The sequence below is a fragment of the Aythya ferina genome, assembly GCF_964211825.1.
Source record: "Aythya ferina genome assembly, chromosome: 19".
NCBI lineage: Eukaryota > Metazoa > Chordata > Aves > Anseriformes > Anatidae > Aythya > Aythya ferina.
Window position 1 is genome coordinate 12,333,486 of NC_140309.1, and position 21,232 is coordinate 12,354,717.

A 21,232-nucleotide genomic window follows, 5' to 3' on the forward strand; every position below is an offset into this window, starting at 1 on the left:
GGCTTTGTCACTGTGGATATTCTTGTATATTTTTAAATATAATCAGTGAGCCATTGTGCTGGTGACTTTCCTCATGGTTGTGTTTTGGAAATTACCAAGAATTAACAAGAAAATAAAACTTCTTCGGAGATAATATCACATCCATCAAAGACAGCTGGTGTTTCAGAACTCTCTGTGAAAAGATCAAAGGCTGAATAAATTACAAAACTTGGCTGTTGTTCTCTTGGTTCCTGCAGACTGATTTGTGTGTGTGTGGATTGTGATGATGAAGTGAAGCAGACCCTGTGTGGGCTGGTGGATAAAGAATGCTCCGATGCAGGATTCTCAGTAGGGGCCAGCTCCCAGGAGTTCATACCAAGTACTCCTTTGGAGACTTAGTCACTTTGTTCAGGTGCCTGAAAAGGAACCGTTGAATGTTGGTCCTACGCTTCTGTAATCCAGCCCATTATTTACTGGGGCCAATAAAAACTTAACACTATCCATCTGACTTCAGTGTGTGGAAAAATACCACAAAAAGGTATCACTGAGAATTAAAGCTCTGAAAGCTAGAGGCATGTTCATCTGTGAACTCTTGGCTGCTTTCTCCTCATGCTTCAAATCAAAGACCTAACTCAGAGCGATGCTTAAGAATAATTGGAGAATAGCCATCATCTAAACACTTCTGGATTGCACAGAACGGAGCAATTGCAGCCAAACATACCCGGTTATATGTTAATGGCAGTGGAGAGGTTAAGAAGAGTGGAAGTTAGATTTGGCTTTGAAGATAGGTGGATTGTTTAGAGCAGTAAGTGTTGACGCACTACTGAACACAGAATTCTGAGAACAGTGACCTTTTTCTGTTGATACCATTCATCAGTATTTCACACTTGCTCGGGGCTTTCCTGGATGCATGAAGAACTTGGCAAATATAGGCTCTTGTATCAATTCTGTTTGAAACAAGAAATCCCAGATTTACTACATGAATGACCATATTCTTTGTCATATGTGCTCTGCATATACAGTGTTTTGCATCTGCCATTATGTTAAGTATTTTCCTGTAATCTGCTGCGTGTTTATATTATAGAGAGGAGAAGAAGTAACTCAGGGAAATGGTCCTGAGATAGGAGCAGGTGAAGAAACCCTTGTTCCGTGTCCTTGCTGCAGGCTGCCTGTTTGTTCTGGATTGCTCTTAGTGCTGTGTGTCTGTTCTCTCTTTGAAATTACAGCCTGTAAGATGTGCTGCAATGCTGATGTAAGGGGTACTGGGGTGGCAGCTATTTCTGTTAGAATCTGGTTGTCCAAAATTAGGAATGCTGTAAAATCTTAATACTTCTCTCTCTCTCCTGCCGTGACTCTGTTTGCGTTCACAATTTGGTAGGGTCTGAAGAACTTAGAACTCTCCATCAGCTGCCTTACTATTGCCTAGCAGTCCTACCTGTCCTAAGGAAGTATTCCAACCTGCAGAAAGGTTGCTGCTTTGAGCGTACGACTTAATTAACTTTAAAGAGAAGTAGGTGAAGCTGAATCTGCCGCCGTCACTTTGGCTAGTTGAATGGACAGGCTGTTCCCAGTAGGTTTGGCCAACTGCTCCTGGCTGGGGTTCTTTGTGTGTGCAGTTCTCTTCCCCCATTCCAGTTTTGTGTGCTTCAGGAGGTTTTTCCCTTTGTTTAAAATTAGATTGGCTCAGTACATGAGTCATTTTCAGTGAATCTTTGTTATAAATTTAGAGTTCTTGTGAATCATTTTACTCTCTGCAAGGCTGAGTTTAGCAAGAGCCACTTAAATACAGGGTGTAGTTGATTCTCAGGGCCTGTTTGCACCAGTATCTGAAAATTTCCTAGCTCTCCTAGATCCTAAATGGCTAAAGGTACCACTAGGACTTAAATAGTGCATGCCACTTTTCCCATGTCCTCAAGTCTGTCTTTGTTACAGTACACATGGGTTTGTAAGGACAGGGAATCCTTTAATCCCTCTGCAGCAGGTGTGCTTCGGTCTTCTGAGGGCAGCTGGGGATCAGATGACCTTGCACAGATCTTCATTTTCAGGCCTTTTTCAATACGTTTGGAGGCAGAGGCTCAATCTGTGTCTCAGAAGCAGTGCAGCTGCAGAGCGAGCTAAATTGATGGTTTATTGCTCAACTGCTTCAGATACGCTGCTGTTACGGCAACTGCTTGTGTTTTGGCAAGGGCAAACCATGCTGGGCTGTGCCGTGTGTGATTTACAGCACATGTGGAGATTGGTACAGACAAGCCTCGAGCACCTTGCTCAAGCAGAATTCCCAGTAGCTATCACGGATGTTTAGGGGAAAATGAGCACAAGATCAGGATTTTAGATAGTGGGTCTGTGGATTTGTGCATATTGAAATGGGATTTGCATAAGCTTTTTTGACCATTTCTCAGCTTGGAGCTGGGATGTTGAACAACCTTCCCCTCTGATGTTGGAGCCTGCTTACCCATGGAATGGTTGGGTGCTGTTATGCCCGTTTTGCTCAAGCTTTCAGCAACTGCCCTGTGTGAGAGGAGAAAACAACTTGCACTTTCCATCTTCCCAAATTACTGTTTATTCATTAACACGGGCAGCAGGTTGCTCGTGGTTGAATTTCTCCCATACTGTGCTGTCAGTCAGAAGCGCAATGAGCTGATGCAGGCTCTGTTTCAATTTTTACATTTTTTGTGGACAGGCGTTTCTGTTAGGAACTGGATGTGGATGTTTTCAGCTTGGGTTATCTGGTGCCGTTGCCTTGGCGATGGCAGCTGACATCGTGTTACGTGTGGTCTGTGACTTGTTCAGCCGAGTGTCATCCCTGCAGGCCAGGGACAAACACTGCTCCTCTCCTCCTGCACCCTGCCCTGCACGAGCTGCCATAAAGGATTCGTGGCTGGCCACGTTGTCACCTGAAGCACAAGCCCTTCCCAGCTTTACATTTCCGCGGGAAGGAGGGAAGAAAAAGGAAGTTTTTCTTGTATCTATCGCTGTAGCTATGGGATGTGTGTTTACCAGTAACCGGCAAGCTGGGCTTTCCAGTTCAGCACATTGCACTTACCGTGTTTGTCTGTGAGCTACCCACAGCTCTAAGTCTTATTCTGCATGGTTGCCTGTCTTTAGTTCTGACAGCAACAGGCTGCTGGAAGCAGAGAATAAGAAATCTGTTTAAATCAGTTTCATACAGAAAACATTTCTTATTTGTGAATGAATCCAAAGACAAGGTTGCCTGAATGTTGATCATGCTCCCTTTGAGAGCATGTAGCTGATGTGAATCTCACAGGGCTGTTTCCTCCAAGTGGTCTCTTTTATACTGTATCCAGTCAAGATATGTCATTAGCTCGGCTTTTAATATATACTCTCATTTTCTCCTCTCATTAATAAATAAATAAACTCACAAAGAAAAAATGTACAGAAGACTTTCTGGAAGGTGAAATTGTGCTTGACAAGACTGCCTCATCTTGTCAAAAGAAAAAAAAAAAAAAGAAGTAAAACTCTGTGACTTAAAAGCAGAACTTTGTAAGTGTCTAGAAAGTGATATTTTTTTTCTGTGACTTTATATAGGTAGTGTTAACTCTTCTGGTTTTCTTTCTTCACTCTATTTTCCCAGTTTTATTGCTGTATTAAATCATAAAGAATGTGTGGGTTTTGTATTGTTGTTGTTATTGTTTTATAGGATGAATTATATTAGTTTAGGATTTTTGAAGGAAATAAGAGATTTGAAGATTAACTCAATTTAATTTAAACTGATTGAGATAGATACCTAACTTATTGGAAAATCTTCAGCTTCTTCCTGCAAATTGCGTTATTTGCAAATACTGCTGTTTTCTTGTTGTTATGAATCAGTCCCAGTATTCAGTTCCAGTATTTCTCTTCGTAAATTCCTCCCGTAGTTCAGGATGCTGTGACTTCTTGCGAGGAGCATGAGACGCCTGTACTAAGTCTAACTGGAGCCTTGGAAAGAGGCTGGACAGCAGCAGCCTTTTGTTCTTTTTCTCCAGTGAACCTGACAAATTTGGAAAGTGACTTCTGGAGCCGAGGTCTGGTCAGCACCCTGTGCGGCAGGGCAGGGCAGCGCAGAAGCTCCCTGCTGTGCCTGCAGCGAGCGCAGAGGTGTGGGTGCGCGGTGCTGAACGGTGCCGCCTGCCTGGCCAAGCTCCTTGCCGCCCTGGGTGAGCGCCAGGCCCCCGTGCAGCACGGCAGCCCCGACTCTGAGGCGGGTGTGAGAGCCGGGCTGCTTTACAGCTAAATCACCTATCTGACTAGTAGATAAAGGGAGATTTATTGCCCTGGCCTCTGCTCCGTTATCGTTGTGGTGTTTGTTTAACGCACTTCGTGTTTTGCTTGTTTACTGCGTCTGCAGAGCTGCAATAACTGCCCCGACTGCACAAACGCTGTGCTGCATTTGTGTGCGTTATTTGGTGAAGGAGGAAAAAGAAAGGGGCAGGGGGAGCCTGCGGCTGGAAAAGACTGAAAGCAATCTGTGTGCACGGTGTGTACTTGATGCTTCATGAATGGGTTATGTAGCCAGAAATTATATTGCTCCTGTAATAATAGTAATTAAATGTAGTAAATGTGCCTTGGTTTTTAAGGTAAATTGATAACTGCTCCAGCTCAAAGCAAACTTTGAGCAGACAATACTTCCTCAGTGAAGTTAACTGTATTGCTCTGCTTGGTGTAATTAATACTTCAGTGTAGCAGGGATGCTGCCAAGAACTGGCGTTGTACAAAATGTTTAACATTGACTTCATATTTGTTTTAAAGGAGATGTGAACTTTGAATTGAGTTGTAATTAAATTATTGTTTATTGAATGTATTTATGCGTTACCTGGTTTATAATTTAAAGGTGTTCTTACACGGTTTAAAATAAGTCTTGGTAGTTTGTTCTCTCAAAGTAAATATTTTGAGTGTATTAAGTGAATTAATTGTTAATTCTCATACTGTGACATAATAGCCATAAACATCAGGTGGATTACCGAGAGCTGAGGTGTACCAGAGTCAACATGTGTGTTGTGTAGGTGTAAATCCAGTGTCCCTGCTTGTCCCAGTGAATGTAGCTGCTGCGCTGTGGAGGGAGGTTAGCAGTGCACGAGTAGAAAAGGTAACGTGACATTTGCATCACATGAGCCTCTGCGACGTGGTCCTTGGGATGCGAATGGAGACAAGAGTGGGGGGGGCGTTCCCCTGCTGTCCCATGCAGCTGTGGCACCAGACCTCCTCTGGGACCTTTTGGGGTTTGCACGGGAGCTGTGCTGGGGACTGGACAGGCTTATCGCTAGGTCACTGCCGCTCTCCGTTCCTTTTCTCCCGTGGTGCTTGGTGCCCGCTGTCCTTTGGAGCTCCTTGCGCTGCAGGAGAGGTGAAAAAAATTATTTTTGTAGCAGCCAAATTTCTTCTCTTCTGCCTGTGTGATGATGGAGAAGGAGATGCACAAAGCAAGCTCTGTTCAGGGCACTGCGGTGAGAGGCTGTTTTATACTGGGGGTGACCTCCAGGTCCATAGCGTAACGCCCAGCCGATAAGGAAATGTTGTGGTACTTCTCAGGATAATTTCTCTCATATTCTTCTCTGAGGTGTGCAGTACCTCGTCCAGGTTCCCTGTGTATGCTTCGGTGCAGCAAGACCAGAATATCTGTTTTTGACTCTGGACAGGTTGTGTTACATCAGAGCTGGGCTCCAAACTGACAAGAATGAAAATGGCTTCTTCTGTGAAGTACTTGGCTGGTGTTAGTGCTGCCCTTCGGGCACAGCAACGCTGAGGCACCGTCTTTAACCCGTGTGCGTGTCAGTGCACCCCCGGTGTTCCCAGGCAGGGCATCGTGTGCTGCGTGACCTGCTGCCTGCGTGGTGGGCTGGGGGCTGTGAGGCACGAAGTCCTCTCACTTTTATTTCAGAGAGACTTTTTATCAAACCTTTTCACGGTTACTTCCCAGCTTTAACCAGGTACAGGAGGTTAGTGGCAGCCAGCAGGGCAGCAGCTGGGAGGCTGCATCTTCTGGAGCACACCGCCAGACGCTCAGGCTGAGATTGGTTAAGTGCTTAAGTTTCAGGGTCTGCAAATGGTTGCAGGAATGCAATCAAGTAGTTTTAATTGAAATCCCGCAGAATGTCTCTGTCAAAGCTGGCAAAGGCAGAGCAGGAGGCCTTTGAACATGAGCGTGGCTGGTGACTGCTCCGGGCCGGGAGCCTGGGGTGGCTCGGGGTTAGCAGCGTGCCTGAGCTGCGGGGGGCCTGCGGTGCTAGTTGGGAGCCCAGGCTGGTAACATGCCTAAGGGTTAACAACACAAATGCAGTTAGTTGTGGGACTGTTTTCTTCATTAGCTTTATGATGACTTGTTATCCCATTTTGCACAAAGTTAATTGTGTTTGAAAGAGAAGATCTAATTAGGAACCAATGACTCTATGATGCTGGAGCTTGTGTTCTGCTTTTTCTCATTCAGGACCTGAAATCCGAGCAATTATCAGTCACCAAGCGTCATGATTGCCAGCCCCGAGTAATGAAAAATCATGAGTCAGAAATATTTTCCTTCATGGCCCTAAGTTACAGGACTGGATTAAAGGTTACAACAGGAAAATAGAATAAACTGAGGAATAGAAATGCATTCTTAAATAAGTTCTTATGCAGAAATCCTCATCCAGTGATATTCTGCAAGATAATAAAGCTTTTAGAAGAATATCAAATATCCACAAACTTGCAGTAAAATCATGGAAAGTAGCAATGTGGGAAACCTTTCTTTGTTCATTTTTAAGGTGAGAAATAAATTCCTGAGAGAAACCCTTTCTCTGCCTCCTCTTCAAAGCATGGCAACAAATTATTAGCAGATGTTCCATGAAAGGAACAGGAAATTGATTTGGAGCTTGCCTGGACCTCATTTTTGAACTGTCCTGTGTGTCTGTGCGCACAACAAGCTGTTCCCAGGCAGTTCAGTTGGAGTCGCAGGTTTGCAGTTCCTCTGAAAATCAGTTCCATTAGGAACAGATGCTTTATGCTTTGGGGTTTATAGGAAATTGTCTCAAGGCTTCTAAATAGCATCATATTCCTGGGGTCTGACAAAAAAATAAGAGATCTGTTGCCCCTCTTTCTTTTTTTCTTAGCTTGCAAAGATGTAGTGTACATAGAAATAGATGTAAATAACCATTGTCCAAATGGACGTTTTATTATTTTCATGCTTTTAGCTTTCTATCCTTGGCGTTGGTATTTTAGAAAGTGCAGTTAATCAGCTATGGAAATGCAGGTCTCTTGTAAACAAAATACGAGCTTTCCTGTATTTCTGTTCCTATTTGGAAAACAAATGGAACATTTTCAGTGATGAATAATGCCTATGAAATAGTTTACAGAGGTTCTACCTCACTTCATAAACACATTAGCCCAAAGAGAGTGCCAGAGATTATCATAATTGATGGGAGGCAAATACTATTTCACACAAATTGGAAAGCTTTTTGATTGTGCCCCAAAGGTTACTTATAAGTAATGAGCAGAGCGTTACAGAAGGGGAGAAAAGAGTGAATATTAGCTCTGATGTGAAATCATTTTTTAAACTGCACGTGCTTTTAGCTTGAGAAGTGAAATATGATTTCTTATGCTTTTTACAGCACTCTGCTAAACATTTTATGTTAGTCATGGGCCATCAAATTGGATCATGTTCAATTATTTAGAGAAACCTCAGTTATTTTGATTTGCCCGTAATAGTGTTTAATGGAAACACTTCCATTTTCAGAAGAGTATTGAGGTTCTTGAAACTTAGTGCTCGAGATTTTAAAGAGGAATGGTCACCAAATTCCAGCCCTGATGTGTCCTAGCCAGAGTTGTCTTTAGAACTGAGGACTGTCCATTCGGATACCTCCCCTGGGGTTTATTGCAAAGGTGCTGCTAATAAAAGTAATAAAAAGTGTTTTTAAAAGTCCACCTTTTGCAGCTTGAAAGGAAAATGAAATTAAATACGAAAACATATTTATGCCCACACGATTGGCCTAACATCAGGCATCGTGACTTCTCAGCTGAGCAGCCAGAATGAGCTACAGCAGAAAGAGTGCCTCTAACTGCCTTGCTAAATCTCTCTGTCAGCAGTGCTGGTGTTGTTCCCGTGTAACCGTGATGGGGCTGCTGTAAATAAGAGCGTTAAAATGTACCAGACTTGCAGAGAAGCCGCAAGTTTCAGTTGCCAAAACCTTGTGGTGAAATGAAAAATGGATATATGCTGGAAGAGAGTGTTGGAGGAGTACATCAGGAATGGAAGCGACACATCAGCACAGATAACTCTGATGCATGTCCACATCAAGGAATGCCCGGTAATAAAGCAGGGATTGTACGTAACTACTGAGGCATTATCTTGAGGTTGTAATTATAAAGAAAATATTTAACTGAACTTTGCTTACTGTAATCTTACCTTTTTTCTGTTCTATGAAGCAATTTGTTTCTTTTTAACAGGATGTTAAAAGGGGATTGAGACTTAAGCACATACGATACTGTTTTCCGCTCTTCTTTAAAATGCACAAAGCAGTACCCGTGGGACAAAGGAGCATATTTGGGTATCTCCTCTGCAGTCACTTCTTGGTCAGAACGCGGTACCTCTGGGTGTCTCACCTGCTCTGCACGCACTTCTCAGTGACATGGCATGCTGTAACTTGGGGGTGAGATTGGTTTCAAGCTGGGCAGATCTGTGATGACTTAGGCACAGCAAGAGCGGCTGGAGATCGTGAGCATCTTATTGCTTGTCATCCTCCTCTTTTCGCTTGTTCTTATTTTCTTGAGCCTCATGAATTCTATTCCCTGTACCCAGTTTCCATGAAAACAAGGCATTTAGCTGTGGTGTTTCTTCCTAAGGAAAATCTCATTTGCTAAATAAATCCCATAAATGATCCTTCCACAGGCCTTTTCTCTGCTTACCACCCTTCCAAACCCACCCCTAGAGCTCTCTTATTACTCGGCCCATTAACTCTTGCCGAGATTTTGACAGAGGCAAAAAAGGAGAAAAGCGAAGTTGTCGGTCTGACCCTGCAAGAAATATCCCTGCTGAAGTCATAAAAATGTGACGTTCATTAAAGCTGTTGGGGACAGAGATTATTTTTGTTGTAAATCAATAACATATCTGCACTTAATTAAATTCAGCAGTGGATACTGCGGGGGATGTTCCTCAAAATTGGCTGAAGTTAATGAATTTTGAGATGGCTGCTGTCAGCTGAATGATAGAAAAGAATTACCTGAGCTGTGTTGATTTTCTTCCAAGCACAGTGCTGCTCCTCCAGTGGGCACATAATGGGTAGCTGTGTTCTTCTGTACTCAGTTTTTGCTTGTACATATCGTAGCTACAGCGACAGTAGGCAGGCTGGAGATTGCATTATGCTGTGCTTCGAAAGCCTACAACAGTTATTTACCCATGTGCGTGCAGACGAATAAATAAAAGCATGTGTGTGTGTGCAGAAGCTACCTGTTTGTATGCAAAACTGCCTGTTGGTGTCTTTGTGATTTTACCAGGTCCCCCAGAAACAGCTAAGCCTTCATCTCTTGTTATGTCTTTCAAGACTGGTAGATTCCAGAAAGGGAAAAATGGCTCATTTTCTTTAAAATAAGGAAAGGTTCTTCCAACTATACCCCCTAAAATGTTCTCTGTGTTATATTTGCAGGCAGCAATCTCTGTGCTCTGCACTTTGCAACTGCAGGACAATTACCTTTTTCTGATTTCTTAATAAATAAGGAAAGGTAGCAAACTTGCAGAAACCAGATTTACCTAACCCTCCAGCTTTCTTCTCCCAAAACAGTCCTGTCAAGATTTCCCTGGCCCAGCTCCTCCATGCGTTTTTGGCGTTGTCTCCATTGGATGGTGGTTGGGTTCACCTGTGTCTGTCTGAGTGTGGGTGCAATATATAATCTGCATTAATTGCAGCTGGTTGAAAATGTATGCTGAGGCACTGTGCAAGTGAGGAAGGGGAGTGTTTGTGCACACCATGCCCTTTTGTGTCTTCAGTTAAAATTTGTCATTTCTGACACTGTCCAGCGTAACAATAGAAGGGGGCGTATTACATGCAAGGTAAATGAGTTCTGTTTGTTTTCACCTATTCCCACAAGCCTACAAAATGAATGTCAAGAGCATGCTGTGGAGAATTGATGTAAATCCAAGAGGTGGTCAAGAAACAAGCTAATTCTCTTACAGGTTAACAGAATGCAAGAGGCATAAGCAGCCTAAGTGCAGAGCAGCGGACTTTGGAGGCCTTTCTGCACAGAGAAGGAGAGGCGTGGAGGTTTCCAGGAAGAGGAGTTTGTAATTGCTGATGTATTTCCCTGTAGAAAGTGTGCTTTTACTGATTCAATCCACTGTTTAGAAAACAGAGATCTAGTTTTTGTGGTAGGTTTAAAAAAAGGGGGGAAAAAAAGAGACAAGGTAAGTGGAGCATGTGCACGCATGCTGCTGTTGTGGGCGATGCTGACGAGGTGCAGGGCAGTGAGATAAGAGCATCTGCCGCTGGGCACGCAGAAGACAAAAAGGCCTTGAATCTTCCAGGCGGCTGCCCCCCGACGTGCTGTGCAGCTCTTGTGCAGCTTGCTGTGTTAGGGGCGCCTTTCTGCTGCCCTGCACTGAAGAGGTGACATCCGTCACCTGCTCCTCTGCCCAGGCGCTGGAATAGGAACGCATCTGGCATCTCCTGCCTCTTCTCTCTCCTCCTTACATCTCTGTCCTTAGCCGGATAAAAGCCACTGTGTTTGAAACCCAATGCACATTAAGTCTGGTGTGAAATCAAATTCAATTAGCTATTCTGCAATAATTCCTTTGCATAGAGGAGCTCTGTGAGAAAAGTTGGAGATAGTAGTGTTAGCCTCAGTCCAGTGGTGAAGTAGAGGTGAATGAAGCGACTGGAAGGTCACACAAGTTACAGCTGGGACTAAAACCTAAACCCAGATCTTAGGGTACCTTACACATAAAGCTGGACGTGCTGCATTAATCTCTCATCCCATGGAACACATATTTTGAGGATTTCCAGGAGTGAATACCAGTGTCTTTCCCCTTGCAAATAGCCACTACGTGTGTGTTGCAGTCCGTCAGGTACTGATGTTACGCCAAGTCCTTGTGATGAGAAATGTCATGATGGAATAATTAAATATTGGAGCTTTAGGGGCAGTCGCTGTGGAAATGCCCTCCATGGCAGCTGCAACGTTTGTGAATAATTAAAGCTGTGCCTGCTATGCTTTTCACTAAATTTGCTTCATCAATATTTTATTGTTTTAAAGAAAGAAAGAAAAAAATACAGCGAAGGTGGGAAGGGAGCCTGTTTCCTAAGCAACAGCAATGCGCCGCTCTGCAGTTATTTTTAAAGGCAGGTTGCTTCATTTCAGATTTGGTACCAATTATTAGTGCGTTGCTTCAGGCATCCGGAAAGCTGCTTTTCTTCTTATATTTTCTTCATTTCTAATTGAAAGACAGAGCAAAACAGCAGCCGAGTTAAGAGTCTTTGTGATGGTTGCTAGACAGGATCTGGGGCTGTGCTGTGAACATCCCCGTGCTGTCATCGCTCTTTGTTCTCCCCGTGCCGCTCTGCCTGGCCTCGCACAACCTGTGGGCAGCCAAACGCGCCCGCCCCCGCTGCTGCTTCTGGATGAGGTGCACAGATGCTCCCCCTGCATCCGAGCAGGAGCAGCCGTGCTTGCAGGGATGGCGTCAGCGCTGGGCTCCCGCTTGTAAGGCTGCAGGCAGACAGGCAGCGCCTCTGCCACCTACGGACGGCCTGTGATTGCAGCAGATGTTTCCTGGCATAAGCTGATGCTGCGAGGGGCCAGGCAGGGATGTGCCCGTGGCTCCTGGCCTTTCTTTCGCGGAATAGTGCTGCTCTTTAGCTTTTGCACGTGGCAGGGGTGCAAAAGCAAAGCGGTGGTTGTCTTCTGAGGCAGCACTTTGGCTTGGGCGGTACAGCCGTGTGGGAGCAGGGTCAGGCGTGCTGCTCAGGAGCCTCGTGAAATGCAATCTGAGTGCATTTCCTACGAGATGCAGAGCAGGGCTCTGCAGGAGCTGAGACCATTTGCGCTGTTGCTTTGTTGCCACACCAATTCCCAGTGGGTTTTTGGTTGTTGCTTCTCCTGGGCTACAATCTAAAATCCACAAACCATCAGTATTTAATTCTACTGGCTCTTCCACAGGCAAATCAGGGATTCCCATGGAAAGTTTACCTTCTGTCAGATTTATCCATTGCTGCTTAGCTTAAAGACATATCTGCCTCCAAAGCTGAAAGCAAAATAGTGTCATTGTTATCCCACAACGCATTTCCCAGGTGCTTTTCTAATGCTGTTTTCAGCACTTTAAGAGCAAATGGTAGTGTTTTCAGAACACACATTAGGTTAATTTGTGTAGTAGGGATGTGTTAGCAGGAAGCCAAGTAGAGATTATTTTTTTTCCAGAGTTATAAGACACAAAATGTGAAGTTATTAATACCTCGTAAATGCTTCTCTTATTTGTGTATTCATTCAGCAGGTAGTTGCTCAGTCTTGCAAAGTGAAGCAGTAGGGTAGCAGTGCTGAAAATCAAGGGGACATCTCTACTAATGCTGCTCATTACAGACACATCCTGTAGTCCTTCAGCTGCTGGAGCTTCTAGGCTAGCTACATGCAGGTGGTGTTTCCACATGCCATTTAGTCTTGCCTGGGACTTGGGTTAGTTTTCAGGGTTCATTTTCAGTAGAATCAGGAATTCTTCCACTGCCTGTAACTTACAAGGTGCTTATTGTTGCAGATGAGGTATATACTTGCATCATCTGATTTTGAGACCTAGTCTGTCTGTCTCTCTCTGCATCTCCCTGTTCTTTTGTCTCCACACCTGGCCAGTGGGCGTTAGCGGACGGCAGTCACCAAGCAGAAGACTGAAGGACAGGAGTACCCATGAATTTATCTCCTTCCCTTTCTTACAGGTGTTGTGGAAGCATGTCTCCTGCACATGCTGAAGCGCAGGGCTGCTGGCTTCCTGCGGACTGACAAGGTCGCTGCGCTGTTCACCAAAGTTGGCAAGACGTACGCGGTAGCAGGCGACATATGCAAGAAAGTGCAGGAACTGCAGCAGCAGGTGGAAAGCAGGTGAGGCTGATGTCTGTTGACCAGCAAAATTCCCGCAATGTGTATGCAGCCTGGAGAGGTTACGGACTTGTTGGTTCATGCAGAGAGTCTTTTATTAGCCAAATTTGTTGTAGCTTTGACTCTTTAGTGTCTGTATCTATAAGACAAATGTTTTTGTGTCATCAAGCTGATAGTTAGCAAAGAGAGCTTGGGAACTGGGTCTTTGGTGTTTTGTGTGGTTTCTTGTAGTGTAGAGGATGGGGGTGTCCAGCCCACACAAAACAACAAAAGTTAATAATAACTGGTGATTTGACAGAGCGCTCACAGCCAGGGTTTGATGGACCAGTTTGGACTGTTAGTGGGACGGGATGTGGGTGGCAAGAGGAACTGATAGAACAGACTCCCTGGAAAAGCTGTTTTAACTGATAGAACAGACTTACTGGAAAAGCTGCTTTGGCACGCTTCTTGCCAAACCAGTAACAGATTTGATTTGTGGGTATCACAGCAGAAATGGTTGAGTTAATGGATACAAAGAACAGTAGGTGGAAGGATGAACTCGAGAAGACATGGACAGCAATGAGAGACTGACCGGAGGAGCGCATTTAGGCATGCGCTGGGCTTGGGCGCAACTGAATTTGTATTGGAGTCGAGGACTTGAGATTGCAGTGAGGTCTCCCCAGAGCCTTCTCCTCCAGGCTGAACATCCCCAGCTCTCTCAGCCTTTCTTCATAGGAGCGGTGCTCCAAAATCACAGCGCATGAGCCTGTGGGAAGAGTATTTTGTATTGTACACAGGACAGAAGCATTTTTTCTCCCGTTTGTACAGACTGTTGTACAGTGGCACTGCTAAGCCTTAAGACATATTTGTGGATTGTAGGAACTTTTTAGCCTTTTGATCAGCTTGCTGTAAAAATGGTTTTGTCAAGAGAGCGACTGCATGTTTGTGTTGCATTGAAGTCTTCAATAACTGACAGTTGTTTAAATTAGCACTTATATTTATGTGTAATTTTCTGGCTCTTATCTTTATTAGGCTTCTTCTAATTATCAGACCTCATGTACTCATGTAGTTTTTTAGCAAGTACATACCCGGTTTTGATATATTTATTATTTATGTGCCTTCTGATTTAGACTGGTGTTTTATTCAAGTTAGTTTTTTAAATATTGGGAAGAAGGGTATCAGTGATGTTGTCTATTTCTTGACTTGGGATTGTCACTGCACGTGTGTGTTGCCTTGCAGAGGTTTTGTCATGGGCTAATGGAAGAGTAGGGGCTGTGTAAATGCAAAGTACTATGGACTTCACCCAAAACAGTGCCCAACTATTGTTGCTCCATGGAAACTGCATTTCTACCATGTGAAGCTGTGCAGTAGCATGGCACGAAGCATAACACGTGGGATCTACAGAAAACAGTACCGCCCTGTTCCTGCAGCAGAACACTTCCTCACAGCATGCCTGAGGCACAAGTGCCCCCTGGGCTGGCATCAAATAGGTTTGCTGGGCAGCAGGTAACTCCACAGGAAGGGTGACAACCTCCTGCGTGGTTCAGAGGCCACCTTGCTGAGCAGCGCCCACGTTCTTGTTTACAGCCGAGCTTGGGAAGTGATTCTGCTTTGTATAACCAGCTTGCCATCCTGTCACTAAAAGACAGCATTGAACTCCCCATTTCTGCAGTGGGCCTGTTGCTACCTTATGCTGTCGGAACAAGCAGGGGGCTTGGCTGCAAGCAAGCTCCCAGCTGGCTTTGGATGCTCATTTGCTTTAGTTCTGGTTTCTCAGTTTGATGTTGCTTATCTCTTAGTTGTCTTGTTGTCATTCTGTAGGTGGTAAGAGAGAGGATCTCACTGCCAAGACACTAGCACAGACTGTGCTGTAGCTAGCTATACATGGTGCTTTACAGAGAATAAAAAGATGGGCCTGTGCCCAAGGACTGCCTGACAATTGTGTGGCAGGAGCTCCCTGCAACAGCTCTGCCTGTGTTAATCTCAAATCCTACTCCGTGCTCCTGATCTCAGTGGGAATATCTCATGCTGAAGCAGCTTTGTGCCCTCATGGGCTCATGGGTAGCTTGAGCTTGAAGGTGCAAGAGAAAGCTAGGAGACAAGAATCTTTTTTACCATCCTCCATGTAGCTTTCCCAAATAAGTATGAAGCTTTATTTGATAAGAAGCAAATTTCTGTTCAAGTGCCATTTACGTTATAGTTTGCATTTTGTTGTGTTTTCATTCTTTTGGGGCCTGTGGTCTGCAAGAGATTTGCTGCCTGCTCATTTCAGCCTATAGTTTGTGGAAGTCTTGGAGGAGCTCAAATGTTGGGCTTTTTCTAAAGCTTCAATAGCAAGAAGATATTTTTGTTAGGGACGACTGACATACCCAATACAGGCCTGTCTGGGGGCTTTTTTTTAGAAGTTGTTTAGCATCTCTTGAATTAGTCCTTACAGACGTCTCAGATTGATAGCCCAGAACAGAAGCATCCTGAATCAGTAGTCAGAGCCGTGATTTTCAGAAAATCCCAGGTGAGGGACTGACTAAGACTCCACACCCCAGTAGTGGTGAGTGCTAACACCATAATATACACAGCTAGTATACAGGTATGCATTTGTCACATACATGGTGTGTATTCCAACAGCATTCTTTTCACTGGAAGGTTTCCAGTGAGGGGAAGAGAGTCTGAATTCTGACAAATTTTACTTTATCTCCTTTTGCAGGAAAAGTCAGCCAAATGGACAGGAACCTCTCAAGAGGCAGGGATCAACCACAAGTAAAACACCTGTACTGACACCTCAGGCCATCAAACACATATGGGTTCGGACAGCATTGATTGAGAAAGTGCTTGACAAGATTGTGCAGTATATTGTTGATAACTGCAGGTAAGGAAAGAATGAGAAGTACAGAGGTTTGTTAGACTGATGTGTTTAGGTGTCTTTTGATTTCATCAAAAGTCTTCTGCAAACTTCTTTGATACTAAATAGATCTGGTAGGGAGAAAACCAGTTACAAAATCGTTCAGTCATTTAGAAAAAAATCACTTGTTTTGAATCCTTGACAATGGTACAGACATACAAAAATGCTAACAGCCATACAGCTCTCCAGAAACCAGATAAAAAACTAACTTGCAATTTAGTAAAGGTGTTTTTTTATTTTTTTCTAAAGTTGGCAAAATATTAAACAATGCTAGCAGAAAGAATAATGCATTCAGAAGTATGTGAAGCCCTGATCCTTTCCACTCACTAAGGCACCTTTGGATTCAGTAGTTATTAGGTGCCCAAATTCTAATGGGACCTAGACCACAGTGACTTAGTGGAATATAAATGTATTCTAGTAGGTCAGGAATGCTTAATTTACTTACGTTTGTTTGAAAGTAACCCTTTGGAATTTTAGCATGTCAGGAAGAAGGGAAATGAGGTTAGAACAGGGGAAGTTAATGATGTAAAACCTTAGAATTGTGCAAAAAGGTTCTTTGAATCATATTTCCTTCTTCAAAAATTTGGGCTTTGTGTAAAGTGAAACTTCCCTTGGAAAACTAGAGCAGAGTATCAATGCTTTATGGATGTAATCCACAGGGACTCTTTAAGGGAAAAGAGAAGTCCTCTATTCTGTCATTTCCTACTGTCCAGCATTAGCTTTGGTTTCCCAAGAGGTGGTTCTGAACTCCCCTTTGTGCTTTCCCATTCTCCCATAAGTGATTAAGAAGAATTGTGGAGCACCCTGGGGACAATTTCCCATGAGAAGAGAAAGGTAGGAACCCCAAAGTTATATCTGGTCCCAGAAAAGTATATCTGCCCAGTTCGCAATTACCGTTGCAGTTTGTTCACAGTGCTGCTCTTGTAAGTCTTTCTGCCCTAGGGGGACACATTCTTGGCTGTCCAACGCCTAAGGGTCTGAACAAGGGAGAGAGTTTAGGGCAGAGGAACTTAGTCTCACAGTTTTTTTGTTTGCATTATTGTTTTCTTTGTCATCAGCTTTATTTTCATGATCTAGCTGGCCATTAAAAAGAAAGAAAGTGGAAGAAAGGTCTTTCTGCTGTTCAAAGAAAACTGTTCCTCTGAGAACAATTTCAAGAGCCGTATGTAGAAGAAACTGAGAGGGTTGGCTGTGTCCCACAGACACAGTTACTGAAGGTATTTTGTATCCAGTGAGTCAGGATGTTTGCTGATACATGGATACAAGATTTTTTTTTTACTTCCACATAATTCACTTGATATGTGACAAGAGAATTAGGTCACACTTGTTTCATTGCCATGTATTGTAGGTGTTCCCTTACTGGCTTCTCCATTCATGCAGATGGGTTAAGGCCATGTCCTTAATTGTAGGTGTCTGATTTTGAGAACCTCACTCAGTGAATAAGGCTTGTTCTCATGCAATTTTGTGAAATAACTGCTCAAATGCTACGTGTTCTTCAGCTTCTCATTCTTGAGGAAGAGATGATTTAGAGTTTGAGCCCCATCTAGTGGAAGAGATGGCAGATAATGACATTTTGAGATATTTGGGTGTTTAGATTTGTTGACTTTTTTTTTTTTTTTTTTTTTTTAAGTCAGCTTTGCCTGCTGTGATGGGAAGACTTTTGGGTCACTGCAAGAGCTACTATTTGTAGTTCATTGTTCCTGACAGTGTTTCAAGAACATTCCTTACAGATGAACAAGATGTTTTAAGAATGTGTGGATCTCTCGGTCTCTGTGGAAAACTGGCAAAATTGCTTGCAGAGAGTTGTTATTTGTCTCCATATTGCATTAGTGTCTAAAGCCTCAAATCAAATATACTGGGTAAACACATTTAGCAAAAGGCAAGCTCCTGCCTCTTGAGCTCAGTGTCAAAAATAGATGAGGCAGAAGGAGCATACTGAGAGGAAGTGACTTGCCTGAGATTATACAGCTGATGAGTGGCAGAATATGGATCAAGAGTAGGTATGGTGGTCCTCTTATTAAATATAGAAGCCTGGCGGGTAGGTTTATTGAACTGATTGTTCTAGGCTCCCTTTATGCTCCATGGAGATCTAGTCAATGTTACTGATAGAGTTTGGGAAATGATCTAATAATAAAGGAAGTGTCTAAAATAGGCCAAGTTAATTTCTTCATAGCTTTCTTGCAATATATTCTAATACACTTTAAGAATAGGTAGAATCATAGTATCATCTAGATTGGAAAGGACCTTCAAGATCACCAAGTCCAGCCATTAACTTTACCTACAGAGTGCCATCACTAAACTATGTCCTGTAGTGCCTCCATTTATGACGCACCATGTGGTAAAAGCCTCCTAACTACCTGCAAACCCAGCACAGCATTTCTTCTTTGGAGATTGGTACATGAGCCAGTCAGTCCCTATTAGAGCTTTCCGAGGAGGTGCATGCACCAGTGATTTCTAGGTATTCCTAGCAACTGCTTTTCCTCTACCTGTCTAGCTCAGGAAATGTATGGGTTTTGGATCCCTTTGGTCCCACTTCTGGTGGTTTTGGTAGCCAATTTTCTTATTGCCCATTATGTGAGAGAGTGTATTTGATAATCACAGCTAAATTCTGTTGCTGGAATACCTTTTGCATTAGAACTGAAACTAAAACCAAGCTTGGAAAGCACTACAGATATACAGTCTAGATTTAATTTTCAGCCTTGGTAAAGCTCTTAGAACTCCAAACTCTTAAATCTTCCCTTTTATGTAGATAATTTAGTTGTCTGAATTCACACTTCAAATGAGCATTTGGCTTGAGTTTTTATTATGTTTTAAGTATGACCTCGTATATGACAGCCATTATCTATTTTGCTTTCTTTGGCTTACTTTTTGTTAAGCAATAATGTAATATTTTTAAAGTTAATGGACTAATACTACTGGGAGACATAAGAGCTTTTAAAAATAACAGCCAGTGTTTTTAATTGGTCTCCAATCTTTTATTCCTAGTAAATATTATGAAAAAGAAGCTTTACTGGCAGATCCTGTTTGTGGCCCAATACTTGCTTCTCTTCTAGGTAAGTTCTTGCAAAGTTACTTCTTATTATGCTAAAGAAAACACACTGTTTCTTAAGCCATTTTATTTTATAACTGTTACAAAAGGTGATTTTTATCTCTAGCACATAGTTTGGCTAGCTGTAGTAGAGCAATAGAGGAGATGATGTTTTGTTGCCTCTGAGACCAGTCCTATTAATTATCAGTTAGATCAAAGAATAGAAAGAAAATGGTATTTTTGCAGCATGCTTGCTAGCAGCTTGGAATTGTTAATGCTGCTTTGGCAGGGTTGCGTCCTACAGAAATATTTTTTATGCAGCCCTAGATAATAGGATATGATATTACATGTACTGTCTGTATTATGTGCTGATCCTGTAGGATCAGTAAGTGATCATTAATATTCACCTGGCTTGAGAGGAAAATAATACTTTTGGTACTTGACTAGCAGGGTAAGACTACGTACGTGTGCAAACAGACTCAGTTTTCTTTCCTGGGCTATTTTTCTTAGTTGGACCATGTGCCCTGGAGTACACCAAGCTAAAAACAGCTGATCACTACTGGACAGACCCTTCAGCAGATGAACTTGTTCAGCGACACCGGATTCATGGAGTTCATGGTCGCCAAGACTCACCTTCAAAGCGCCCAGCGCTGGGAGTAGGTATTTACTATGCAGCTATTTCAGAGTTCCAGGGCATCAGAAGAGGAGTGGCCAGCAGGTGGAGGGAGGTGATTGTCCCCCTCTACTCTGCCCTTGTGAGGTCCCACCTGGAGTACTGCCTCCAGGTCTGGGGTCCCCACCACAAGAAGGATGTGGACATGTCAGAGCGAGTCCAGAGGAGGGCCACAAAGGTGATCAAGGGGCTGGAGCACTTCTATGAAGAAAGGCTGAGAGAGCTGGGGATGGAAGAGAAGGCTCTGGGGAGACCTCATTGCAGCTTAAAAATACTGAAGGGGGGCTTATAAAAAAGAGGGAGAGCAATATTTTGCTCGGGCAGATAATGACAGGACAAGGAGGAATGGTCTTAAACTGAAAGAGGGGAGATTTATATTAGATGTCAGGAGGAAATTCTTCACTCAGAGGGTGGTGAGGCACTGGCACAGGTTGCCCAGAGAAGTTGTGGATGCCCCATCCCTGGAGATGTTCAAAACCAGGTTGGATGAGACCCTGAGCAACCTGATCTAGTGGGTTCCACGGCAGGGGGGTTGGAACTAGATGATCTTCGAGGTCCCTTGCACAGCAAGCCATTCTATGATTCTTTATGTTGACAATAAGCAACCCCAGAAGAATGAGAAGAACCTTTTTTTTCTCTTCTGTAATGGAGCCTTTATAACAGGTTAAAAGTCCATTTGGACCCAAATATTTTGTCTGTTTAAAAAAGTTTGAGATCCAGGGCCAAATTCTGTGGCTTTTGATGTGTGATTTCATCAAGTAATTCACAAGAATTATGAGCTGCCTTGGCCTGGGGTGAGGAAGAGCCCAAATCGTTTCTCTGCAAGGTCTCTTGGCTCCAGAAGAAGTTGCATTCACCAGAGATTGGTCTGAATGGAATTGTGTTCCTGTTTTACTGGGCTGTCATTACAGTCATTCCCATGCTGCTTGATCTGCCTTGACTGTTTGTGTGTGTGTGTGTGTGCATGCTAGATCCGGAAACGGCATTCAAGTGGGAGCACATCAGAAGATCGCTTTGCTGCTTCAGCACGAGAGTATGTGGAGTCTTTGCACCAGAATTCCCGAACACACCTCCTGTATGGCAAAAACAACGTCTTAGTGCAGCCAGTAAGTACGCTGATACTTACAGAAACCTGTGTTATCTGGCCATCAGAGAAACAAAGTATATATAATGTAGTGATGTGTAGGGTGGGCCAAATTTCCCATTTTTCTCTTGTATTTTCACATGTGGTTGGGTATTATTCTTGTTACTGAATTTGTGAAACAGGCTTTGTCCTCGTTGCCAAAAAGTTTTAAATATCTTAATGTAACATTGAGAACAAGGTTGATAGTTCTTACTTTCAGGATCTTCATGCCTCTGAGGAGGGTACTTCAGTGCTCCATCACTATGTCATGCTAAATCTTGTAAGTTGTATTAATTTAAAAATAGGTTTCTTGAACTGAAGACTTAAGTGCACAGATGATGAAGTTGTGCAGGACCTGGAAGTGTGATTAGGCCAGATAAAAATGGCCTGGAATGTTCTGACTATGGCCAAACCTACTGGGATGATGAGGTGTGCAACATTGAGGGGGCTGGAACTAAGATCTCAGAATTGTGAAGGGGTAGATAAACAGGAGAAGCAAAAAGCATGCATGCACTTGAA

General features: G+C 43.4%; 1 protein-coding gene across 7 annotated transcripts in view; it reads left to right on the forward strand.

Annotated features, from left to right (window-relative positions):
* SGSM2 (small G protein signaling modulator 2) overlaps positions 1 to 21,232 on the forward strand; it is a 48,926-nt gene that overhangs the window by 6,512 nt on the left and 21,182 nt on the right. For all 7 annotated transcript variants that reach the window (XM_084493491.1, XM_084493488.1, XM_084493490.1 and 4 more), the window contains exons 3-7: positions 12,852 to 13,014; positions 15,695 to 15,856; positions 18,875 to 18,942; positions 19,428 to 19,573; positions 20,562 to 20,696. In XM_084493491.1, coding sequence (XP_084349617.1) covers positions 12,852 to 13,014; positions 15,695 to 15,856; positions 18,875 to 18,942; positions 19,428 to 19,573; positions 20,562 to 20,696 — 674 coding nt within the window. The remainder of the gene's footprint in view (positions 1 to 12,851; positions 13,015 to 15,694; positions 15,857 to 18,874; positions 18,943 to 19,427; positions 19,574 to 20,561; positions 20,697 to 21,232) is intronic.